This window comes from Trachemys scripta, chromosome 11 (genome assembly GCF_013100865.1).
Source record: "Trachemys scripta elegans isolate TJP31775 chromosome 11, CAS_Tse_1.0, whole genome shotgun sequence".
Classification (NCBI taxonomy): Eukaryota; Metazoa; Chordata; order Testudines; family Emydidae; genus Trachemys; species Trachemys scripta.
Genome location: NC_048308.1, coordinates 11788967 through 11808307, shown reverse-complemented (window position 1 = coordinate 11808307; position 19341 = coordinate 11788967). Strand labels below are relative to the sequence as shown.

Genomic DNA, 19341 nt, shown 5'->3' with positions numbered 1-19341 from the left:
CTTATCCGATGGTTTTTTCCTATATGTCCTTTCAAAGTTAGATAAGCCTGGCTCCGCCATTCTTTTCAACCTATTCCGCAACTGCTCACCCTGCCCCGAGAACTCCACCCGAAACTCTGGGGTACAAACATCATTGGTGACAGGAAAGCCGGGCTGGTTCAGGGCTCGCAATGTGTGGGACTGCGGGGGATGGCTCTCACCGGCCAAATGGGACAACTGATTCAGCATGTCCTGTAGCTGAAGGCCCTGTTTGTACATTTCCGCCCGAAATTCTTGTAACTTATCCCCTTCTGGGTTCGAGACCTCCGTTTTATCTGCGGGGTCGTCCAGTAACGGGACAATACTAGGAACAGCTTTGGGTGCACTGGGGATGAGTGGACACTCAGATAGTGTCCTCACCCCCAAAGAACTCACGGGCTCCCACCGGCAGCACATAAGGCGGCTCCTCTTTTGGCCGAAAGAGGTCATTAATGGCCGACTGGACCTCGGCTTTTGCCGCAAGCGTCTCTATCAGTTTCTTAGATTTGCACCATATTTGGCTCAATGACACGGCCTCCTTGTTGCCGTGAGAGACCAACTCCCAGAGGTCAGAGCCTAGACTTTCCCAGACTGCCTTATTAAAGACAGTATGTGGTGTAACAAAAAACCCGCGTCTCTGCCCCCATTTCAACAAACGGGACAACGCGTCAGAGGGAAGCTTCTCTCCCCGCTTTTCAGCGATGCGTAATAAAAAAGCATGCACCGTCTCCTCCTCTGCAGACAAAGCAGAGCCCATTTTATTAAATGCAGTCGGTCACCTGTGAGCTCACGAACGTCTCTCTCGGATGACCAGGAGCCGGTATCCTCCGGTACCTCCTGCCGCGGCTGCCACCTCCGCCTTTTCTCACCGAACGCTTCAGTCGGCTGTGAGCTCACGAACGTCTCTCTCGGACGACCAGGAGCCGGTATCCTCCGGTACCTCCTGCCGCGGCTGCCACCTCCGCCTTTTCTCACCGAACGCTTCAGTCGGCTGTGAGCTCACGAACGTCTCTCTTGGACGACCAGGAGCCGGTATCCTCCGGTACCTCCTGCTACCTCTGCCTTTTTTCACCGAACGCTTCAGTCGGCTGCCTCGATGTCCAAGCCGAATCACGTCGGGGTCACCATTTGTGGGGTCCCATACGGAGCGGATAAAGCACACGACCAATGTGGTTGCAAGCTGAATCTAATCCTGTTTATTACAAGCTTTCTTTTATAGTTTTTCTCAACATTACATAACCTAATTAGGCTATAATCACACATCTACGGATTGGACAAGAAGGAGAATCATGTGTTTATCACATGTATAGCCCCACACCGATTGGTTCAACCGTTCCTTACATAAGGCCATGATTTATTACCTTGTTTGCGTCCCATCGTGACCCTTACCTCCTCATGGAACTTTCCATTAGGTTGGTGTAGGGATGATACATCCCCACACCCTCCATCGCTCACTCTCCCCCACCCTCGCTCATTTTCACCAGGCTGGGGTATGGGGTTGGGATGTGGGGGCTCCGGCTGGGGGTGCGGGCTCTGTGGTGGGGCTGGGGATGAGGGTTTGGAGTGTGGGAGGGGGCTGAGGGCTGCAGCAGAGAGTTTGGGTGCGAGAGAGGGGGGTGAGGGCTCCGGCTGGAGGTGTGGGCTCTGGGGTGGGGCCAGGGATGAGGGCTTTGGAGTGCAGGAGGGGGCTCTCTGAGCTGTGGGGTTGGGCCAAGGGGTTCGGAGTGTGGGAGGAAGCTCTGGGCTGGGGCAGAAGGTTGGAGTGCAGGAGGGGGTGAGGGTTCCAGCAGGGGGTGTGGGCTCGAGGGTGGGCTAGAAATAAGGGGTTCAGGGTACGGGAGGGGGCTCCGGGCTGGGGGCTTTGGGTGCAGAAGCAGGGTCGGGGTGTAGGAGGGGGCTCAGGGCTGGGGGAGGGGGTGCGCGCTCCAGGCGGCACGTATCTCAGGCGGCTCCCGGAAGTGGCGGGCATCTCCCTACTGCTCCTAGGTGGAACCGCAGCAAGGCGACCCCGCTCACTGTACCAGCCTGCAGGCGCCATCCCCACACCTCCCATTGGCTGCGGTTCCCAACCAATGGGAGCTGCGGAGTTGGCGCTCAGGGCATACGGAGCCAGTGCTCAGGGCAGGGGCAGCACGCGGAGCCTCCCTGGCTCCCCCTGCACCTAGGGGCCGCAGGGACATGGCAGTCACTTCTGGGAGCCACGCGGAGCCAGGGCAGGCAGGGAACCTGTCTTAGTCCTGCTGCACCCCTGACCGGACTTTTAACGCCCCGGTCAGCTGTGCTGACTGCAGCCACGAGGGTCTCTTTTCGACTGGGTGTTCCAGTCGAAAACTGGACACCTGGCAAACCTAAGGGTCCCAGGGTCCCCACCCCGCTTTGGCTTCTGGGGGAAGAGGTGGGGCAGGGATGGAGCCAATGAGGGGCCAGGGGCTCTCACTCCCCCACTTTGGGGAAGGCTTCACTGCCCTGGGGCCATGATGACCAGAAACAATCAGTTCAATTCACTATGAATACTAATTTCTTTGTTTAATAAATCAGTCAGCTTTAAATGAAAACTATGTTTTGATAAACTTTTTTATGTATCCAATCCAGCATACTTAAGGTATTTATTTAATTTATAAAAATAAAATGCTGTTTTTGCGCATTGAGTTGAATTTCCACCGCAATAGAACTTGACACAAATCTTAAGTAAAAAAATTAATCATCATCTAGTAAATACGAATTGCATCATTCACCATTTTCTAACGGTTGTTAAGTGCTGAAGAATGTTGTTGCTGCTGCATCTTTGTTACTGTTCTTGGTGCTCCCATGTTAGCTGTGTTGCACTAGCAGACAGTGCAGAATGTTAATTCTGCAGAGATTGATGTTACTCATAAGAAAGACCACAGGCTTGGTTCAGTAGCAAAGGTGCTCAGCCAGGTTTATTGTCGATGAAGCCCAGTCCTAGTGCCCTACAGGCACTACGGGTACACTAACACATGTACGCCCGTGACAATGGACTAGCTCAGCAGCGGGAGTCTCTGCTGTCTCCTAGACTGGACAAAAGTGCGCCTCCTATGACTTCCCCTTTTATACATTGATAGAAACAAGTTGCATATTACACTTCTGACGTGGTTAGTTACCATCCTTATCCTTGTACCTGCTAGTTTGAAAGAAACATCCCCATCCATTATTCTGTCATCCCATCTTTATCTTACTTGGAGTCAGTGTGTTCCTGTACCTTCGCCTAGACATGTGTTTATGCAGTTACTTGAGACCTCTAGATGTTCCTGTACCATCCTCTCAAGTCAGGAATGTGCTTACTTGGTGTTAGATAATAACTAGTATGTTGTTATTTTGCCTAGGCCAGGCCTATTCTGGTTCACAACCTTTGGTTCACACTGTTAGTTACGCCTAGGCCTGCAGCAAGGCCTACACTAGAACTGGAATACATGTAAGTTAAACTATAAAATGGCTTAAATAAATGTTTATAGATGTAATGAATCCTCTTGGTTAACAAATTTAGTGTAAAGGCTATATTTAGTTGCAAATCAACATGTTTTAATGCTTACCAAACAAAGAGAATCAACCTTACATTGATTATTTAAATCAAGGTGTCCTGCCTGGTGATTTAAATCATGATTTAAACAGTTGATTTAAATCTGTTCACCCTGCATGCTTACCTTTCCTCTGCCTTCTGCACTAGTAAAGCTACTTCTTAGTTCACTTAGGTGAACTAAGCCCGTGCTTCTGAAGCATAGGTGGAGAGTTAACTGATGACCATGCCATGTGTGCAAAGCAAGTGCAAAATAAGGGATGGTCATGGTTGTGCAGGAGATAACTATACCAGACAATGCACAAAAGGCCTGATTTCCACCACCTCACAGACCACAGAACTGCTGGTGGAGATGTCCAGCTCGCTTACCAGGGGCCTTGCCAACCATCCTATTAGCCAAAATAATCCCCAACAGCCTTTCCCGCTTTTCTCATTCCCCAGCATCGCTCAAAAGAGGTCAGCCCAGCCCATCTCTGCCTAGACTACCCAGCCCATCTCAGCCTGGACTACCTTAGTCCAGCCCAGACTACCCTATCTCAGCCCAGCCCAGCACTGCCTACCCTAGTCCAGCCGAGCCCATCTCAGCCTGGACTATCCACCTCAGCACAGCCCATCTCAGCCTTGACTAGGGTTGCCAACTCTTCTGGATTTTGCCAGGTGTCTCCCAGAATGGGTCTTGATCTCCCGGAGGCTACTGAATCCAATCTGGGAGATTTTAGGCCCCTAAAAGTCTGGTGGGTGGCGCAGTGGGGGGCTACCAACTCTGGTTCTGCGGCATCTGGCATGTCCCTCTAGCTCCTTGGTGCAGGGGCGGCCAGGGGGTCTCTGCGTGCTGCTCCCGCCCCAAGCACCAACTCTGGAGCTCCCATTGGCCGGGAACCACGGCCAGTGGGAGCTGCGGGGGTGGTGCGTTTAGGCAGGGGCAGCTCACAGAGCCGCCTGGCTGTCTCTGAGCCTAGGAGCTGGACATGCTGGTTGCTTCCAGAAGCCGCACCCAAAACCCCTCCCGCACCCCAACCCCTTGCCCCAGCCCTGAGCACCCTCCCACACCCAAACTCCCTCTCAGAGCCTGCACCCCGAATCTGTTCCTGCATTCCAATCCCCTACCCCAGCCCTGAGCCCTTCCCGCATCCAAACTCCCTCCCAGAGCCTGAACCCCAAACGCTCTCCCACATCCCAACCCCAACCCCCTGCCCCAGGCTCAGCCAGGAGCCCCCTCCCACACTCTGAACCCCTCAGCCCCAACCCCCATCCCAGAGCCCACACTCCCTCCTGCACCCCAACCAGGAGTCAGCACCACCATGTTGCGTGATGGACACTTGACAAAATGACTGGACTTAGTGATGGACAGTGGTGGAAGGGGGGTCCAGGCTGAGGCAGCAGTTTGGAGTTTGGGAGGGGGTATGGGCTCTGAGCTGGGGGTGTGGGTTCCGGGTAGGGCCAGAAATGAGGGATTCAGGGTGCGTGAGGGGACTCCAGGCTGGAGAAGGGGTTAAGGGGGGTGAGGGCTCCAGCTGGGGGTGCAAGTTCTGGGGTGGGACTGGGGATGAGAGGTTTGGGGTGCAGGAGGGTGCTCCAGGCTAGGATCGACGGGTTTGGAGGGTGGGAGGGGGATCAGGACTGGGGCAGGGGGTTGGGGGATGGGAGGGGGCCAGGGGTGCATGCTCCGGGCGGCGTTCCCAGAAGCAGCAGTATGTCCCCCCTCTAGCTCCTACGTGGAGGTGTGGCCAGGTGGATCTGCCCCGTCCGCAGTTGCTGCCCCCTAGGGTAACCAGATGTCCCGATTTTATAGGGATAGTCCCGATTTTTGGGTCTTTTTCTTATCTAGGCTCCTATTACCCCCATCCCCCACCCCCTGTCCCAATTTTTCACATTTGCTGTCTGGTCACCCTACTGCCCCCACAGCTCCCACTGGCCGCGGTTCCTGGCCAATGGGCTCGGAGCCACGGAGTCAGCGCTCTGGGAAGGGGGACAGAGGCAGCATGCCTGCAGAGCTGCCTGGCGCCTGGCGGCGCCTAGGCCAGCAACAGCAGGGACAGGGAACTGCTTGCGGGGAGCTGCCCAAGGTGAGCGCCCCCATGGACCTCAACATTTTTTTACCACAGACACGTTGCTGTCCTCTGACCCCAACCTCATGCCCATCTGGTGAAGGGTGAAAGAGAGAGAGAGTGGGGGAGAGCCAACGATGGAGAGAGGGGGATGAAATGAGCCGGAGCAGGGGCTTGAAGAAGGGGCAGGGCCTGGGCGAGGCCTTGGGGAAGAGCGGGGCCTCGGGGGAGGGGCGGGCCAGAGTGTTTGGGTTTGTGCAATTAGACATTTCGCAACCCTCACCTGGACTACCCACCTCAGCCCAGCCTAGCCACGCCCACCTCAGCCTGGACTACCCACCTCAGCCCCGCCCAGCCCCGCCCACCTCAGCCTGGACTACCCACCTCAGCCCCGCCCACCTCAGCCTGGACTACCCACCTCAGCCCCGCCCACCTCAGCCTAGCCCCGCCCACCTCAGCCTGGACTACTCAGCCTAGCCGAGCAGTTCAATGAACCCAGCCCAGCCCCCTAGGGCAGCGATTTGCTCCTGCTTCTACCCCGCCCCTTGGATGTCGTCCCTAAGAGCCAATCAGACGCTTCTCTCGGACGGAACCCGCATCCTCCTGCTCTCGGTTGGCTGCTTAGGGCGAAACGTGCTGTCACTCACTCGCTCCATGGAGACGCGGCGGAAGATGGCGGCCGAGCCCCGCAGCCGGGGCCCGGTGCCGTACACTCGGCCGCCGCTCTCCGCCCTCGCCGCTGCGCTGCTTCTGTTGGGTTGTAGCCCGGCCCCCGCCACCGCCTCCTCCAGTTGTCACCACCGCGTTCCCGGCGGCGGAGAGGTGAGGAGTCCCCGGGGCCGGGGCGGCCCAGGGGAGGTGATTGCGTAACGCGTGGGGCGGGGGCGGGGTAGTGTGGGTGATCTCTGTGTAATGGGTGGGGGCGGGGTATGGGGTGCCCTCTGCATATTGGATGGGGCAAGGAGTGGGGATGGAGCATGGGGTGCCCTGTGTGTAAGGGGTTCGGAGGGGTATGGAGTGCCAGCGGGGCTTGCGGTGCCCTCTGCATACAGGGTAGGGAGGGGGTATGGGATGGTGCCTTCTCTGTAATGGTTGGGGAAGGGGTAAGGGATGGGATCAGGGGGTATCCGAGCAGCCTGGTGTCAGATTCATAGATTATAGGACTGGAAGGGACCTCGAGAGGTCATCGAGTCCAGTCCCCTGCCCGCATGGCAGGACCAAATACTGTCTAGACCATCCCTGATAGACATTTATCTAACCTACTCTTAAATATCTCCAGAGACGGAGATTCCACAACCTCCCTAGGCAATTTATTCCAGTGTTTAACCACCCTGACAGTTAGGATTTTTTTCCTAATGTCCAACCTAGACCTCCCTTGCTGCAGTTTAAACCCATTGTTTCTGGTTCTATCCTTAGAGGCTAAGGTGAACAAGTTTTCTCCCTCCTCCTTATGACACCCTTTTAGATACCTGAAAACTGCTATCATGTCCCCTCTCAGTCGTCTCTTTTCCAAACTAAACAAACCCAGTTCTTTCAGCCTTCCTTCATAGGTCATGTTCTCAAGACCTTTAATCATTCTTGTTGCTCTTCTTTGGACCCTTTCCAATTTCTCCACATCTTTTTTAAAATGCGGCGCCCAGAACTGGACACAATACTCCAGCTGAGGCCTAACCAGAGCAGAGTAGAGCGGAAGAATGACTTCTCGTGTCTTGCTCACAACACACCTGTTAATACATCCCAGAATCATGTTTGCTTTTTTTGCAACAGCATCACACTGTTGACTCATATTTAGCTTGTGGTCCACTATAACCCCTAGATCCCTTTCTGCCGTACTCCTTCCTAGACAGTCTTTTCCCATTCTGTATGTGTGAAATTGATTTTTCCTTCCTAAGTGGAGTACTTTGCATTTGTCTTTGTTAAACTTCATCCTGTTTAACTCAGACCATTTCTCCAATTTGTCCAGATCATTTTGAATTATGACCCTGTCCTCCAAAGTAGTTGCAATCCCTCCCAGTTTGGTATCATCCGCAAACTTAATAAGCGTACTTTCTATGCCAATATCTAAGATGGGCTACGGAGGCATGGGGTAAGGAGGATTGGTCAAAGGGTGGGAGAAGTGGGGACCAGGCTACCATGGTATCTGGGTGGGTTTTATAGGTATCTATGTTAGGAGTCAGGTGGTGGAAGGATGTTGGAATGTAATGGTGCTCCAGTGAGAGGTGTCAGTATCTCAGTAATGCCAGAACCAGCTGCTTTGAAAACCAGCTGCTTTCAGCTCTGCTGAAGCTCTGCAGAATAACCTCAAACTAAAGCAAACAGATGGCAGATAATGAGATCATTCCAAAACAATCAGTTGCAAAGAAAATTGCTTATTTGATATGATATTCCAGGTTTAAATGCTTTGGTCATAATCCTGTTATTTCTCTGTCTGATCCTTGCTGAAGACATTTGAGGCAGCTTCCTGGAACTTGCATCAGAAATTCAAGAGAGTAAATGTAAATAGACAGTCAGAGCTTCTGCTGTAGTCAAAATTATAAATTTAGCCACTTCTGTAACTGGCTTTTAAAAATTCAGACTATTTTAGTCAATATATAACTAATACACACACTCCTTATCTCCTCTTACTTGTATGTGGAAGTAAATATGTTGACTTTTGGGATGATGTCCAGAGTACTGTGTGATCTCTGATTAGGAGGAGGAGAAATATTATTTATTATTATTATTTTTATTTTAAATCAAGAGCCTTTCAATATGGAGGCATTCAGAATTTGTAAATACCTGTCAGTTTAAAAAAAATTGTAAAAATAACTTGTCAAATCAAGTTCTCTGTTCCTGTTTTTACCAGGTTGTCTACAAAGTTTATCTTAAGGAAAATCATGTTATCAAGAGAAATGTTGATCAAAACCTGAGAATTAAGACTATATATGACAGAAGTGTTGAAGAGTAAGTATAGTGGTATTTTTCTGCAGTTTTGAAATGTAAAAATATATTATCTATATCAAAATGTTTCCTTTTCTTTTTTTTTTTTTTTCTAGTTTGCTCCCTGAGAAACGACACCTTATAAAGGTATGTTACTTGTTTCTCCTTTCGGTTTGTATGTATGGCATTCTGCTCTCCCAAAAGCTATTCCACAATGTGCTGTACATCAGTTATCTGCTATTTTTTTACTCCAAAAATGTCTGGTTTCCAGTGGCACTTTGTGTATAGTTTGTAAAGCACTTTGGGATCCTTCAGAGTAACTATATATTACTGTTAATATTATTGCTGAGACTGCAGTGCCATACAGTGGCTTAGCTGCACTTAAGACTTCAGCAAGTCTTCATGTCATGCCATCCATTTTTCTGCTGTGCCTTCATGTTTAGCAAATGCCCTGTAATGTGAGAGTTAGTGCTCCTAGGATGCATTTGTACTTGTATTGCAATAAGGAGTCCATTGTGTGTATTTTTGTTTTCATTAAATTTAGAACAAACTTTTCCCACAAGCTATTTCTTATTTGGAAAAGACTTTTCAAGTTCGCAAACCAACCGGTACTATTTCACTAAGCAGGTGAGTGAAGTTTGTTTACAATTGTTTGCTATGTTGATATTTAAAATAGTTTGAGTGAACTTTAATATAAATGTGGAACAATGTCTTGTTTTTCCACTAGTGTAATAGTAACCTCTTGCAAGTAATGTTTCTTATACTAGTGCCTTACACAGTAATATTGTACCACCTGTTTATTTCAGTATCTTTAGCTGCCATGAATTATTTTACAGCTTGCCTTTTCACTTATAAAATTTTGACTGTAATCTAAATTAATTGAAGGCAATGCGCAACAAACCAGTATTTAAGGAAGAAAGGTGACCCTCATAGATACTGCCAAGGAGCCTGTGCAGAACACACAAGATGTGGCCCAGTTATAGTTCCTGAGGAACACTTACAGGTAGTTCAAACCAAGTAACATCTACTTAGCAGTCTAAGTTTTATGGTTTGGGAAGATTACTAATTAAAGTTAATATTAATATGTTTGACCTTTTATATGTAGCTTTTACTTGTGGGAGGTGATCAGATTTGAGCAATAAGACACAATACAATCTGAGGCAATAGCAGAGTTTCTCTGATTATATTATAGGGCCAAAAGTCAAGTGAATTAATCCTTACAAAAATAGCTGCAATTGCATTGTGGAGCGTGTCAAAATTATGGGATAGAAATTTTACGAATACTAAAGAAAATAGATTCAGAAAGGACATTGTTGAATATTAAGCCCCAGATATTACCAGAGTTCTAAAGCCAATTTATAATACTCCTTATTCAGTGTGTCCAATTTTCTAGAATTAATTTGCCATCATAGGGTCCAGTTTTGAAGTTCTTACTCATCCAAATCTTCTATTGAAGTCATGTTGACACTATATTTTCTCACTTGGCTGTTTCGATTCATACTAAAATACATGATTAGCACTTCTCTTACTTGCACTGATCATTGTAGCTTTACACACTTGATACCATTTTTCAAACATATTGTGTAGCACTTTTACTCAGTTTATTTTTAAATTGAAATTTCATTAAAATGAATCAAGGGACACACTTATATAAAATACAGTCACAACCTCTAGAGATAAGTGTACCTCAGTTTTTGGATGTCCAAGTTGGAGACACCATAAAAAGGTCTGACTCTGAAAGGGCTGATCACCGCCATTTTAGTACACTTCGTATTGGGCACCACTCAAACTGAGGAATCAAAATCACTAATCACTTTTTAAAACTTTGGCCCTAGCGTATTCACCCAGTCCACAGCAGGGATTCTAATCTTTACTTGGCTTAAAAGAATGGCATATTACATGTCTAAGAATTTGAGTTATATAGGCTAATTTATTTCATATTTCCCGTTTTAATTGCATTATCATAGCAATGTAGGGTATGTAGTGAAGACGAATGGTATTGTGGACCTGCTGGCTTACCAGACCAAGAAGGAGTTCGAGATGCCGATTTTGTACTTTATGTCAGTGCTCTTACTACTGAAAGATGTGGTCAGGAAAATATTATTGCGTATGCAGCCTACTGCCAACTGGAAGCAGAAATGGACAGGTAAAAATTCATTCCAGGCTAATTTTTACTGAGTAGTAATTTTTTCAGGTCTTTGCATTCATTTATGCTGAACTCGCTAGATATGTCTGTTCTGCTGAGTGTAATGGGTTGTTGGTTTACGTCTTACATTCCTAAAATCTCATGCTTCATGGCTTTAGCTGGTCACCTGCACGGGTCTAGAAGGGACTCCCCCAGGGATTCTGGGTTTTTGCACTGAAGCATCGGAGATGGGACACTGGATGTGGTGGGCTGGTTCCCCAATGTAGCTCTGAGCATTCTCTCTCTCAGGTGTTCAGCTGGCTGATTCTTGCTCGTGTGCTTATGGTCTAACTGATCACAATATGTAGGTTTGGGAAGGAATTTTCCCTCAGGTAAGATTGTCAGTGACCTCGGGAGTTAGCAGTTTCCTTTGCAGCAGGGATGCGGGTCACTTGTGGGGTTATCTGAGGGTATATCCTTTTTAATCAGTTCCCTGCCATTGCAGGAACCTCAGGCATTGATTCACCTCGGTCCCTCTTATTCTCTGCCTATGGCACATAACAGTCCAGTCTCCTGTGACTTGTAATACTTAGGTCTAATTTTGGTTGTTGGGTTTAGCGTGTGAGTGCTGGATGATGGTGGTGGCCTGTATTATAGAGAAGTTCAGACTAGATCAGTGGCTCTCAACCTTTCCAGACTACTGTATCCATTTCAGGAGTCTGATTTGTCTTGTTTCCCCCCCCCCCTGAATCACACCTCACTTAAAATCTACTTTCTTACAAAATCAGACATAAAAAGACAAGTGTCACAGCACACTATTACTGAACTTTCTAATTTTTACCATATAGTTGTAAAATAAATCAATTGGAATATAAATATTGTATAGAGCAGTATAAACAAGTCATTGTCTGTATGAAATTTTAGTTTGTACTGACTTTGCTGGTGCTTTCTATGTAGCCTGTTGTAAAAATAAGCAAATATCTAGATGAGTCGATGTACCCCTTGGAAGACCTCTGTGTACCCCCAGGGGTGCATGTACCCTTGGTTGAAAACCACTGGACTAGATGACCCAGTGGTCTCTTCTGGCCTTAAACTCTATGACTCCATTACAGTGGAACATGGTAGTGCAGACAGGTTACATGTTAAGAACCAAAACATTCATTCTCTTGTCTCTCCTTGACACAATATATTTTGAGATTTTTGCAAAGCAATATTTTGCTTAAATATTATTTTTCAAGTACAAATTACGCTAACAAATATTTTCAATATTTATTAAAATAAACTAAACTTTCTTATTCGCACATAATCAAACAACACGAAATCCAGAGAAGCTGGGGCATACCAAGTCAAAGCTAAACTTCTTTCCTTAATACGCATACCGTATAAAGCTTCCAGTGAAGTAAATGGCAAAACTTCTACTAATTTAAATGGGAGTAGGATTGGGCCCCTTATCTGCAGAATATGTGCACCTTGATCTTGCAGTTGTATCCATTATTATCTATGTGGAGCCTCATGGAAGTTGACCTCCGTGTAAGGAGACCAGATGTCCCGATTTTATAGGGACAGTCCTGATATTTGAGGCTTTTTCTTATATAGAAGCCTATTACCTCCCACCCCCGTCCCGATTTTTCACACTTGCTGACTGGTCACCCTATTTCAGTGATGCACTTTGTCTTAAATTTTTATGCAGACAACTAGCTCCCATCCTTCTGCTTCTGCCTGAAGTTTTACAAGCTTAAGCAGAGTGAAAATCTCTTTATTTTAAAATAGATCAGGGGTTCTCAATCTGGGGGGTCGTGACCCCTCAAGGGGTCGCAAGGTGGTTACAGGGGGTTGTGAGCTGTCAGCTCCATGGGGCTGACAGCCCAGAGCCCCCATTAAATTAAATTACCCCCCTCCCATTTTTAATTTATAAAGGGGGTCACACTCTGAGGCTTGATGTGGGAAAGGGATCACAAATACATAAAGTTTGAAAACCAATGCCCTAGAGCACCTAGGGGTGGTAGAAGAGAGGTCTATGTTTCCGCTGCAACAAGTCAGTTTTTAAGAACAAATACTGGCCTTGTGGGACATAGTTCTGCAGTACTGTATAAAGCAATAGCTTGACCTAATTTTTAATTTGATTTTTAAATAGTGTGTGTGCGGGGGGTGATTTATTTTGGGTGGTCAAGTAAGGGAGCTGAAATAATACTCCTTACCCTCCATTTGAGGTTTTAAGAGGTAACTGGTTGTCTGTTTTTTCTGTCTCTTATTATGGCTATAAAACAGAAGGTTTGTAATGGAAACTGACTGACTGACCCTGAGCTTCAGTTGTGCAGTGTCTGCTGCTAGATTGGAATTCTTTTATTTAATGAGTTAACTCAGTGGTTTTCAACCTGTGGTCCACGGACCCCTGTGAGCCCACAGACTATGTCTGATTTCCAAAGGTGTCCACGCCTTCATTTGAAATCTTGTAAGGGTCCGCAAATGAACTAAAGGTTGAAAATCATTGGGTTAACTTATTGACCTCCAATAATTACACACTTTTTGCATGGTGTGTGTGTGTGTGTGTGTACGTGCTATTGCTGGTAATCTATCTAGTTAGGAAAAACATTACATGGAAGGATTTATCCCCAAAAGAGGGTGAAAAGTTATTTGCATTAAATCAGATGAGTGTTTTTTAGGTTTAATTTGTTACCTTCATATGTAATGTGTTTTGTTTTGTTTTTTTTCTTTTTTTAAAGTTGCCCAGCATTTAATCAAAATCCAATTTATAAAACAAAGCAATGTTTGTCTTCCAGGCCAGTAGCAGGATATGCTAATTTGTGTCCAAATATGATTTCTACTCAAGCTCAGGAATTTATTGGCATGCTGTCTACAGTGAAACATGAAATTATTCATGCACTGGTAAGACTTGATATTTTAACATGTCATTTCCTTACATTCTCCCAGCTAGTTTATATAAAAAGGAATGCACTTAGTTTGCATCTTTCAACATCTGTGCTAATTGCCTTCAGGTATAATATTCTCAATATATATATTGGGGGTTGTATATTGGTCTCTTAATGGCTTTTAGCATTCTAGATGGATTAATATTGTCTAAAAATGCTTTTTATTTTCCTTTTTGAAGGGTTTCTCTGCTGGGCTGTTTGCATTTTATCACGATGATGATGGAAATCCCTTGACAGCAAGATATGCAGATGGGCTCCCACCTTTTAATGACAGGTATATTTTTAAATCCCTGAATCTTCTTGGTTTGTTAACTTGACAGTGTCCTTTCATTTTTGCAAGAATATATTCTGGCTGTCAACCTCTTGAAAGTCAGAGTTGTTTCCTTTGCAGAAATGTTCTTTCCCTTCACACTCAAACATTAGTTTCATTCGTTGTAGAGTTGTTTCATTTGTGGCATTATGCTTTTTTGTGTTTTATTTTTATATAATATAAACACACACACACACACACAGGGGAGGGGGTGTCAGATTTAGGATGTCAATTACAGGGCTACCTGCATCTTTGCCTCCATTGGTGGTTTCTCTGGGTGCACTCCCTCAGGTGTCAGGCCTCATGCCTTCACCTATTTCAGAATAGTTTTACAGTTCTCCCACTCTTAGATTGGGCGCTGGGCTGCAGTACACTGTGTATTAATCATTCGTACCCAAATTCAGGCAAACCTGCAGGGGTATTTGTTGTGCCATTCTTCCCTTTGGGAGGCTGTGACCAGTGGTACACAGTGATCAGACATCCTCCTTAAATCAAAGTATTTTTTGCTTTAGCAGTAGGAACAAAGAATTTAGAGCAGTGGTCCCCAAACTGTGGGTCATGCCCCCCAGAGGGGGGCACAGAGGAACGTTCAGGGCGGTGGGGCCTGGGCCAGCCTGCATGGAGAGGGCGTGCCACCCACCTCTGCCACAGCCATGGCTCTCGGTTACGGCTCCACTCCCGGCTCCAGCCTCAGCCCCTGGCTGTGGCTCCGCTCTTGGTCACGGTCCCAGTCCCAGCCTCAGTTCCTTTTCCCCTGTCTGTGCCCCCACTCCTGGCTTGGGCAGGGGTAAGGTGGGACAGACTGTGAAAAGTTTGGGGACCGCTGATTTAGAGAAAAAGGATTGTAAATAAATACTCTATAAGCAGTGGGGTGTCTGTGTGTTTGTCCGGTTCCCGGGAACTACTCCCCTTTCTGAGAGAGCATTCCTTTTTAAACCAGCCAGAGTTCTTTTGACCTACTGTGTTCCCAGCCTTTTCCTGTCCTGGGATTGTCTCTTAACTCTCAAGTGTTTGCTGAGAAGTTGCTTATCTTGAGCCATTCTTTCTCTTCGGCTTGTGATTCCCCACAGCCTCCTATTAAACCAAAATATTCATACTATTAACAGCCCAGTAACCAGGTCAATATACTGTATTCATAAAGTATTACAGAGCAACTCCAAATTAGTCACATGGGATCTATTGGATCTGGCAGTGTAACTTCAGCTTTATTGCCCCCATTCCTCTACACTATACATAATGCTAAAGAGCAGTAATGCCTACAATTAAACTGTGCTGATTAAACATAGACAGAATCCTATCAATTTTGCTTAAACTGACCACTTCACCTGCTAGCGATTCAAGGGCAATCTATTCAAATTTGGGGATTCTGAATATCTGAAATCTTCCTAGACTGCAAAGAGTTGGAGGTCCTGTCATATAGAAATGTGAGTTTGTCTTCATTTTTCAATAAGATCTCAAATTTGACCTAAACCTTAATCTGCAGTAATTTGGTCAGTTTTCATATCTATTCCTTAACTGATACCACCAATAGTTAGTTAACTAAGGGTCTTCCTGTCGTTGAAGTACTACAGTAGAACACAGTGGTTAATAAGTCTGCAGTGTTATTATTCTGTGTGTTCAGTAATGGACAACTATTGTATAATACTGTAGGTTATAGAATATCAGGGTTGAAAGGGTCCTCAGGAGGTCATCTAGTCATCTAGGGCCATGACCCCCTTGTGAGATGAGGAGGAGAGAACCTGTTAATATTTTGGCAGCTCATCACTGACTATATTCATGATTAAACTTAGGCATATGCTTAAGTACCTGCTGAATCAGGGTTTATTCTTCATATATATCTTGTATTGAGTTTACTCAGATCACAATGATGTATCACATGTCAAATATCATTGTAATTGAATTTACTCAGTAGAAGATGTCCATCTTCCAAGGTTTTTAAATATAGAATCATAGAACTGGAAGGGGCCTCGAGAAGTCATCTAGTCCAGTCCCCTGCACTCAAGGCAAGACTAAGTATTATCTAGACCATCCCTGACAGGTGTTTGTCCATCCTGTTCCTAAAAATCCCCAATGATGGAGATTCCACAACCTCCCCAGGCAATCTATTCCAGTGCTTAACCACTCTGACAGTTAGGAAGTTTTTCCTAATGTCCAACCTAAACTGCCCTTGCTGCATTTTAAGTCCATTGCTTCTTGTCCTATCCTCAGAGGTTAAGAAGAACATCTTTTCTCCCTCCTCCTTGTAACAACCTTTTATGTACTTGAAAACTGTTACCATATCCCCTCTGTCTTCTCTTCTCCAGACTAAACAAACCCATTTTTTTTTTTTAATCTTCCCTCATAGGTCATGTTTTCCAGACTGTTAATAATTTTTGTTGCTCTTCTCTGGACTTTCTCCAATTTTTCCACATCTTTCCTGAAATGTGGTGCCTAGAACTGGACACAGTACTCCTGTTGTGGCCTAATCAGCGCAGAGTAGAGCGGAAGAATTACTTCTCGTGTCTTGCTTACAATACTCCTGCTAATACATCCCAGAATGATGTTTCCTTTTTTTTTTTTTTTTTTTTTTTTTTTTGCAACAGTGTAACACCGTTGACTCATATTTAGCTTGTGATCCACTATGACCCCCAGATCTCTTTCCGCAGTACTCCTTCCTAGGCAGTCATTTCCCATCTTGTATGTGTGCAATATGTAATGGCACTATGTAGGATGACTTCTGCATGCCTATAATTTTCATTTACTATTAAAAAACAAAAAAACACATACACTTTCCTGTTTTTCAGTGAATTTAGATATTTTCAGTATAAATAAACAATTTCGCAACTGTTTTCCCTTTTAGTAGTAAAAACTCATTCCTTCATGCAATTTCTGCAAGTGAAAGTTCTTAGCTTTTTAGATTCTTTCCTGATATGTACAATATATTTTATTAGTGCATAATTATTCTGAAAATATCTCCTTAGTAAAGCTCTTCAGTTTGGCTAATCACAAAATGCGAATTAGGCTTACAATGTGGAAGAATATTAGTAAGGAGGAAAGTTGCCCGGTTAAATTACTTCATTTTCATAAGGAATTAGAGTACATATTAAGAGGATACTGAGCACTGTTCATTTATGGAAGGTAATGTTCAGTTTTGGAGCATAGCTAGGTTTATTGCTTAGATTCTGGTAAAACATCTCTAATTAAAACACTCTCCTTACAGTCTAGGTTTGTATCAGTGGAGCAATAAGGTTGTTGATAAAGCAGTGAGGTTATGGGATATACGAGGTAATAAGATGCTGCGCCATGATGTATTTCTTCTTCTAACACCTCGAGTAGTTGTAAGTACTGATTAACTTAAACTTCTTTCATAGTGTATCTGTCCTGATTACCATCAGATACTTGAACTTCAGTTATTACCATCTTGTTGATAACAAAAATGTTAATTTACTGGATACTAAAAAGAAAATAAAAGAATTCTTGACCACATAACCTGGTTTGGGTCAAACTTTAAAGAAAATCATACTCCTAGTTGATTGAGGGATATTTAAGATGGAAAACAGTTAATTGGCCTTGAGGTGTAAGGGGAGAAATAATTGAAATGCGAAGAGAAAATGTAGGGGTTGGGTAGAAATGCCATGAAGGATAAAGTAGAAGATGAAAGCAGATTTGGTAGTGATTAAATGGACCATTCCATCCTACTCACATCTTGTTTCCATAAAGTCTGATCCTGAGGCTTTGATCACTCATAATTGCTATTGACTTAAGTGATAAGGCCCTTAATCCTTTCTCTGTTCAATATTCATGTTTTCTTTTTTTTCGTATGACTAGTGTACCTTTCCTTTCCCACTTAAATACTACTTGTTTCCATGTTCTCCTAACTCCGCCTACAATGAAGTGTCAGAGTTGAAAAATTTCATCACATCTTTCCTCTTGTTTTAGAAATTATTCAAAAATGTTTGAGACCCTTTTTCCTCCATGCTCCCTCCAGCCCACACTCTCACAGTCTTTCCTTTCAAATTTTAACTTTTATTTTTAAGGAATTTGGGGACAGAAACCAATTAATAAATGAAACAGGACAACAGTACTTTCACCCAAACATTAATTTTGGTATTCTAGATTGTTTGGAGAAATTCTAGTCTACCTTTACTTTTAGGAAATTGAAATAACTATTTGTAGCCCAACTCTTAAAGTTATATTTAAAGCTGTACTGCTAACTATAGTAAGGGGCTTCTGCTCATCCTGGTTACTGTCATATTGTGAGGTGGGAGCTGGGAGGGCAGGCCACAAATCTTAGACAACATTGTGATGCCTGTTGGCTAATAGTGGTATGTTTTGATTTTTCTGATGGGAAAATTCCACCAGAATCTCTCTTCTCATGGAAAATGTTGATTTTGACAAAACCCCGTTTTCTAATGCGAACATGTTTTGTTCAGAATTTCTTGAGCATACCTAATCGTGAAGGGGGACTATTTGATGAAAGCTTATTTTCTGTGAAACATTGTTTTCAGATGATCCTGATATGAACTTGGAATAAGTAGGTAGTATGGTATGTTACTTATTAGTGGCTAACAGCCAGATCGCTGGATTCAGTACTGGGAGACTCACTAGTTTTAGAGCTTCAATAAGGAGAAGTCCTTCTGCATTCAAAGGAAAATAGCAAACTGTGGTAAAAGGAGGACATTAAAATAGTCTTTTTTTTTTTTTTTAAATCTTAAGTGCATATCTGAGTTTTTCTCAGTATTTTGAGAATGAGGTTGTAACAACCGTTCTGTTTTGTAGGAAGAAGCTCGGAAACATTTTGACTGTCCAATTCTAGAGGGAATGGAGCTTGAAAACCAAGGTGGCATGGGTACTGAGCTCAATCACTGGGAAAAGCGATTGTTGGAGGTTAGTGCTGGTAAATAATTCTAAATATACTTATGTTATCACTAAAGGGGATAAAAATGTAGATTTTCAATTTTTCAAGTGTATCCGTAGATCTATTGGAAACCCACCAGTGTTAAACTTAACTGAAATACATTGCAAATAACTCTAAGCTATGCACATTAAACCTCTATTCATTCCCAAACAACTCTCATACCATTCTCCAAACTCTTAATTCTCAGAGCACAAGGTTCACCACCAGTGCCTAGAAAGACAGTATCAAATGACAAACAATTAGAGGTTCACTTTTCTATAGTTCTTTACCTATCTTCCACAACTTACACTAATAAACTCTACAGGGCAATACAGCTATGCAGCGATCCTAGTTTAATTTTGTTTTATGTACTTCTGTAGCAACTAGTCTCTTCATAAGAAAACTACATTTATAAGGTTTCAGAGTAGCAGCCGTGTTAGTCTGTATCCGCAAAAAGAACAGGAGTACTTGTGGCACCTTAGAGACTAACAAATTTATTAGAGCATAAGCTTTCGTGGACTACAACCCACTTCTTCGGATGCATATGTGATGAAGATATGCATCCGAAGAAGTGGGCTGT

The 19341-nt window shown here is 44.7% G+C and overlaps 1 protein-coding gene across 3 annotated transcripts in view; it reads left to right on the top strand.

Annotated features, from left to right (window-relative positions):
• The first annotated feature begins 6268 nt into the window (after nucleotides 1-6268).
• The window catches only part of LMLN (leishmanolysin like peptidase), a 25317-nt gene continuing 12244 nt past the window's right edge, over nucleotides 6269-19341 (top strand). For all 3 annotated transcript variants that reach the window (XM_034786259.1, XM_034786258.1, XM_034786260.1), the window contains exons 1-10: nucleotides 6269-6423; nucleotides 8447-8544; nucleotides 8637-8667; nucleotides 9065-9147; nucleotides 9406-9523; nucleotides 10488-10666; nucleotides 13426-13531; nucleotides 13755-13849; nucleotides 17085-17202; nucleotides 18644-18751. In XM_034786259.1, coding sequence (XP_034642150.1) covers nucleotides 6274-6423; nucleotides 8447-8544; nucleotides 8637-8667; nucleotides 9065-9147; nucleotides 9406-9523; nucleotides 10488-10666; nucleotides 13426-13531; nucleotides 13755-13849; nucleotides 17085-17202; nucleotides 18644-18751 — 1086 coding nt within the window. In that variant the 5' untranslated portion in view covers nucleotides 6269-6273. The remainder of the gene's footprint in view (nucleotides 6424-8446; nucleotides 8545-8636; nucleotides 8668-9064; nucleotides 9148-9405; nucleotides 9524-10487; nucleotides 10667-13425; nucleotides 13532-13754; nucleotides 13850-17084; nucleotides 17203-18643; nucleotides 18752-19341) is intronic.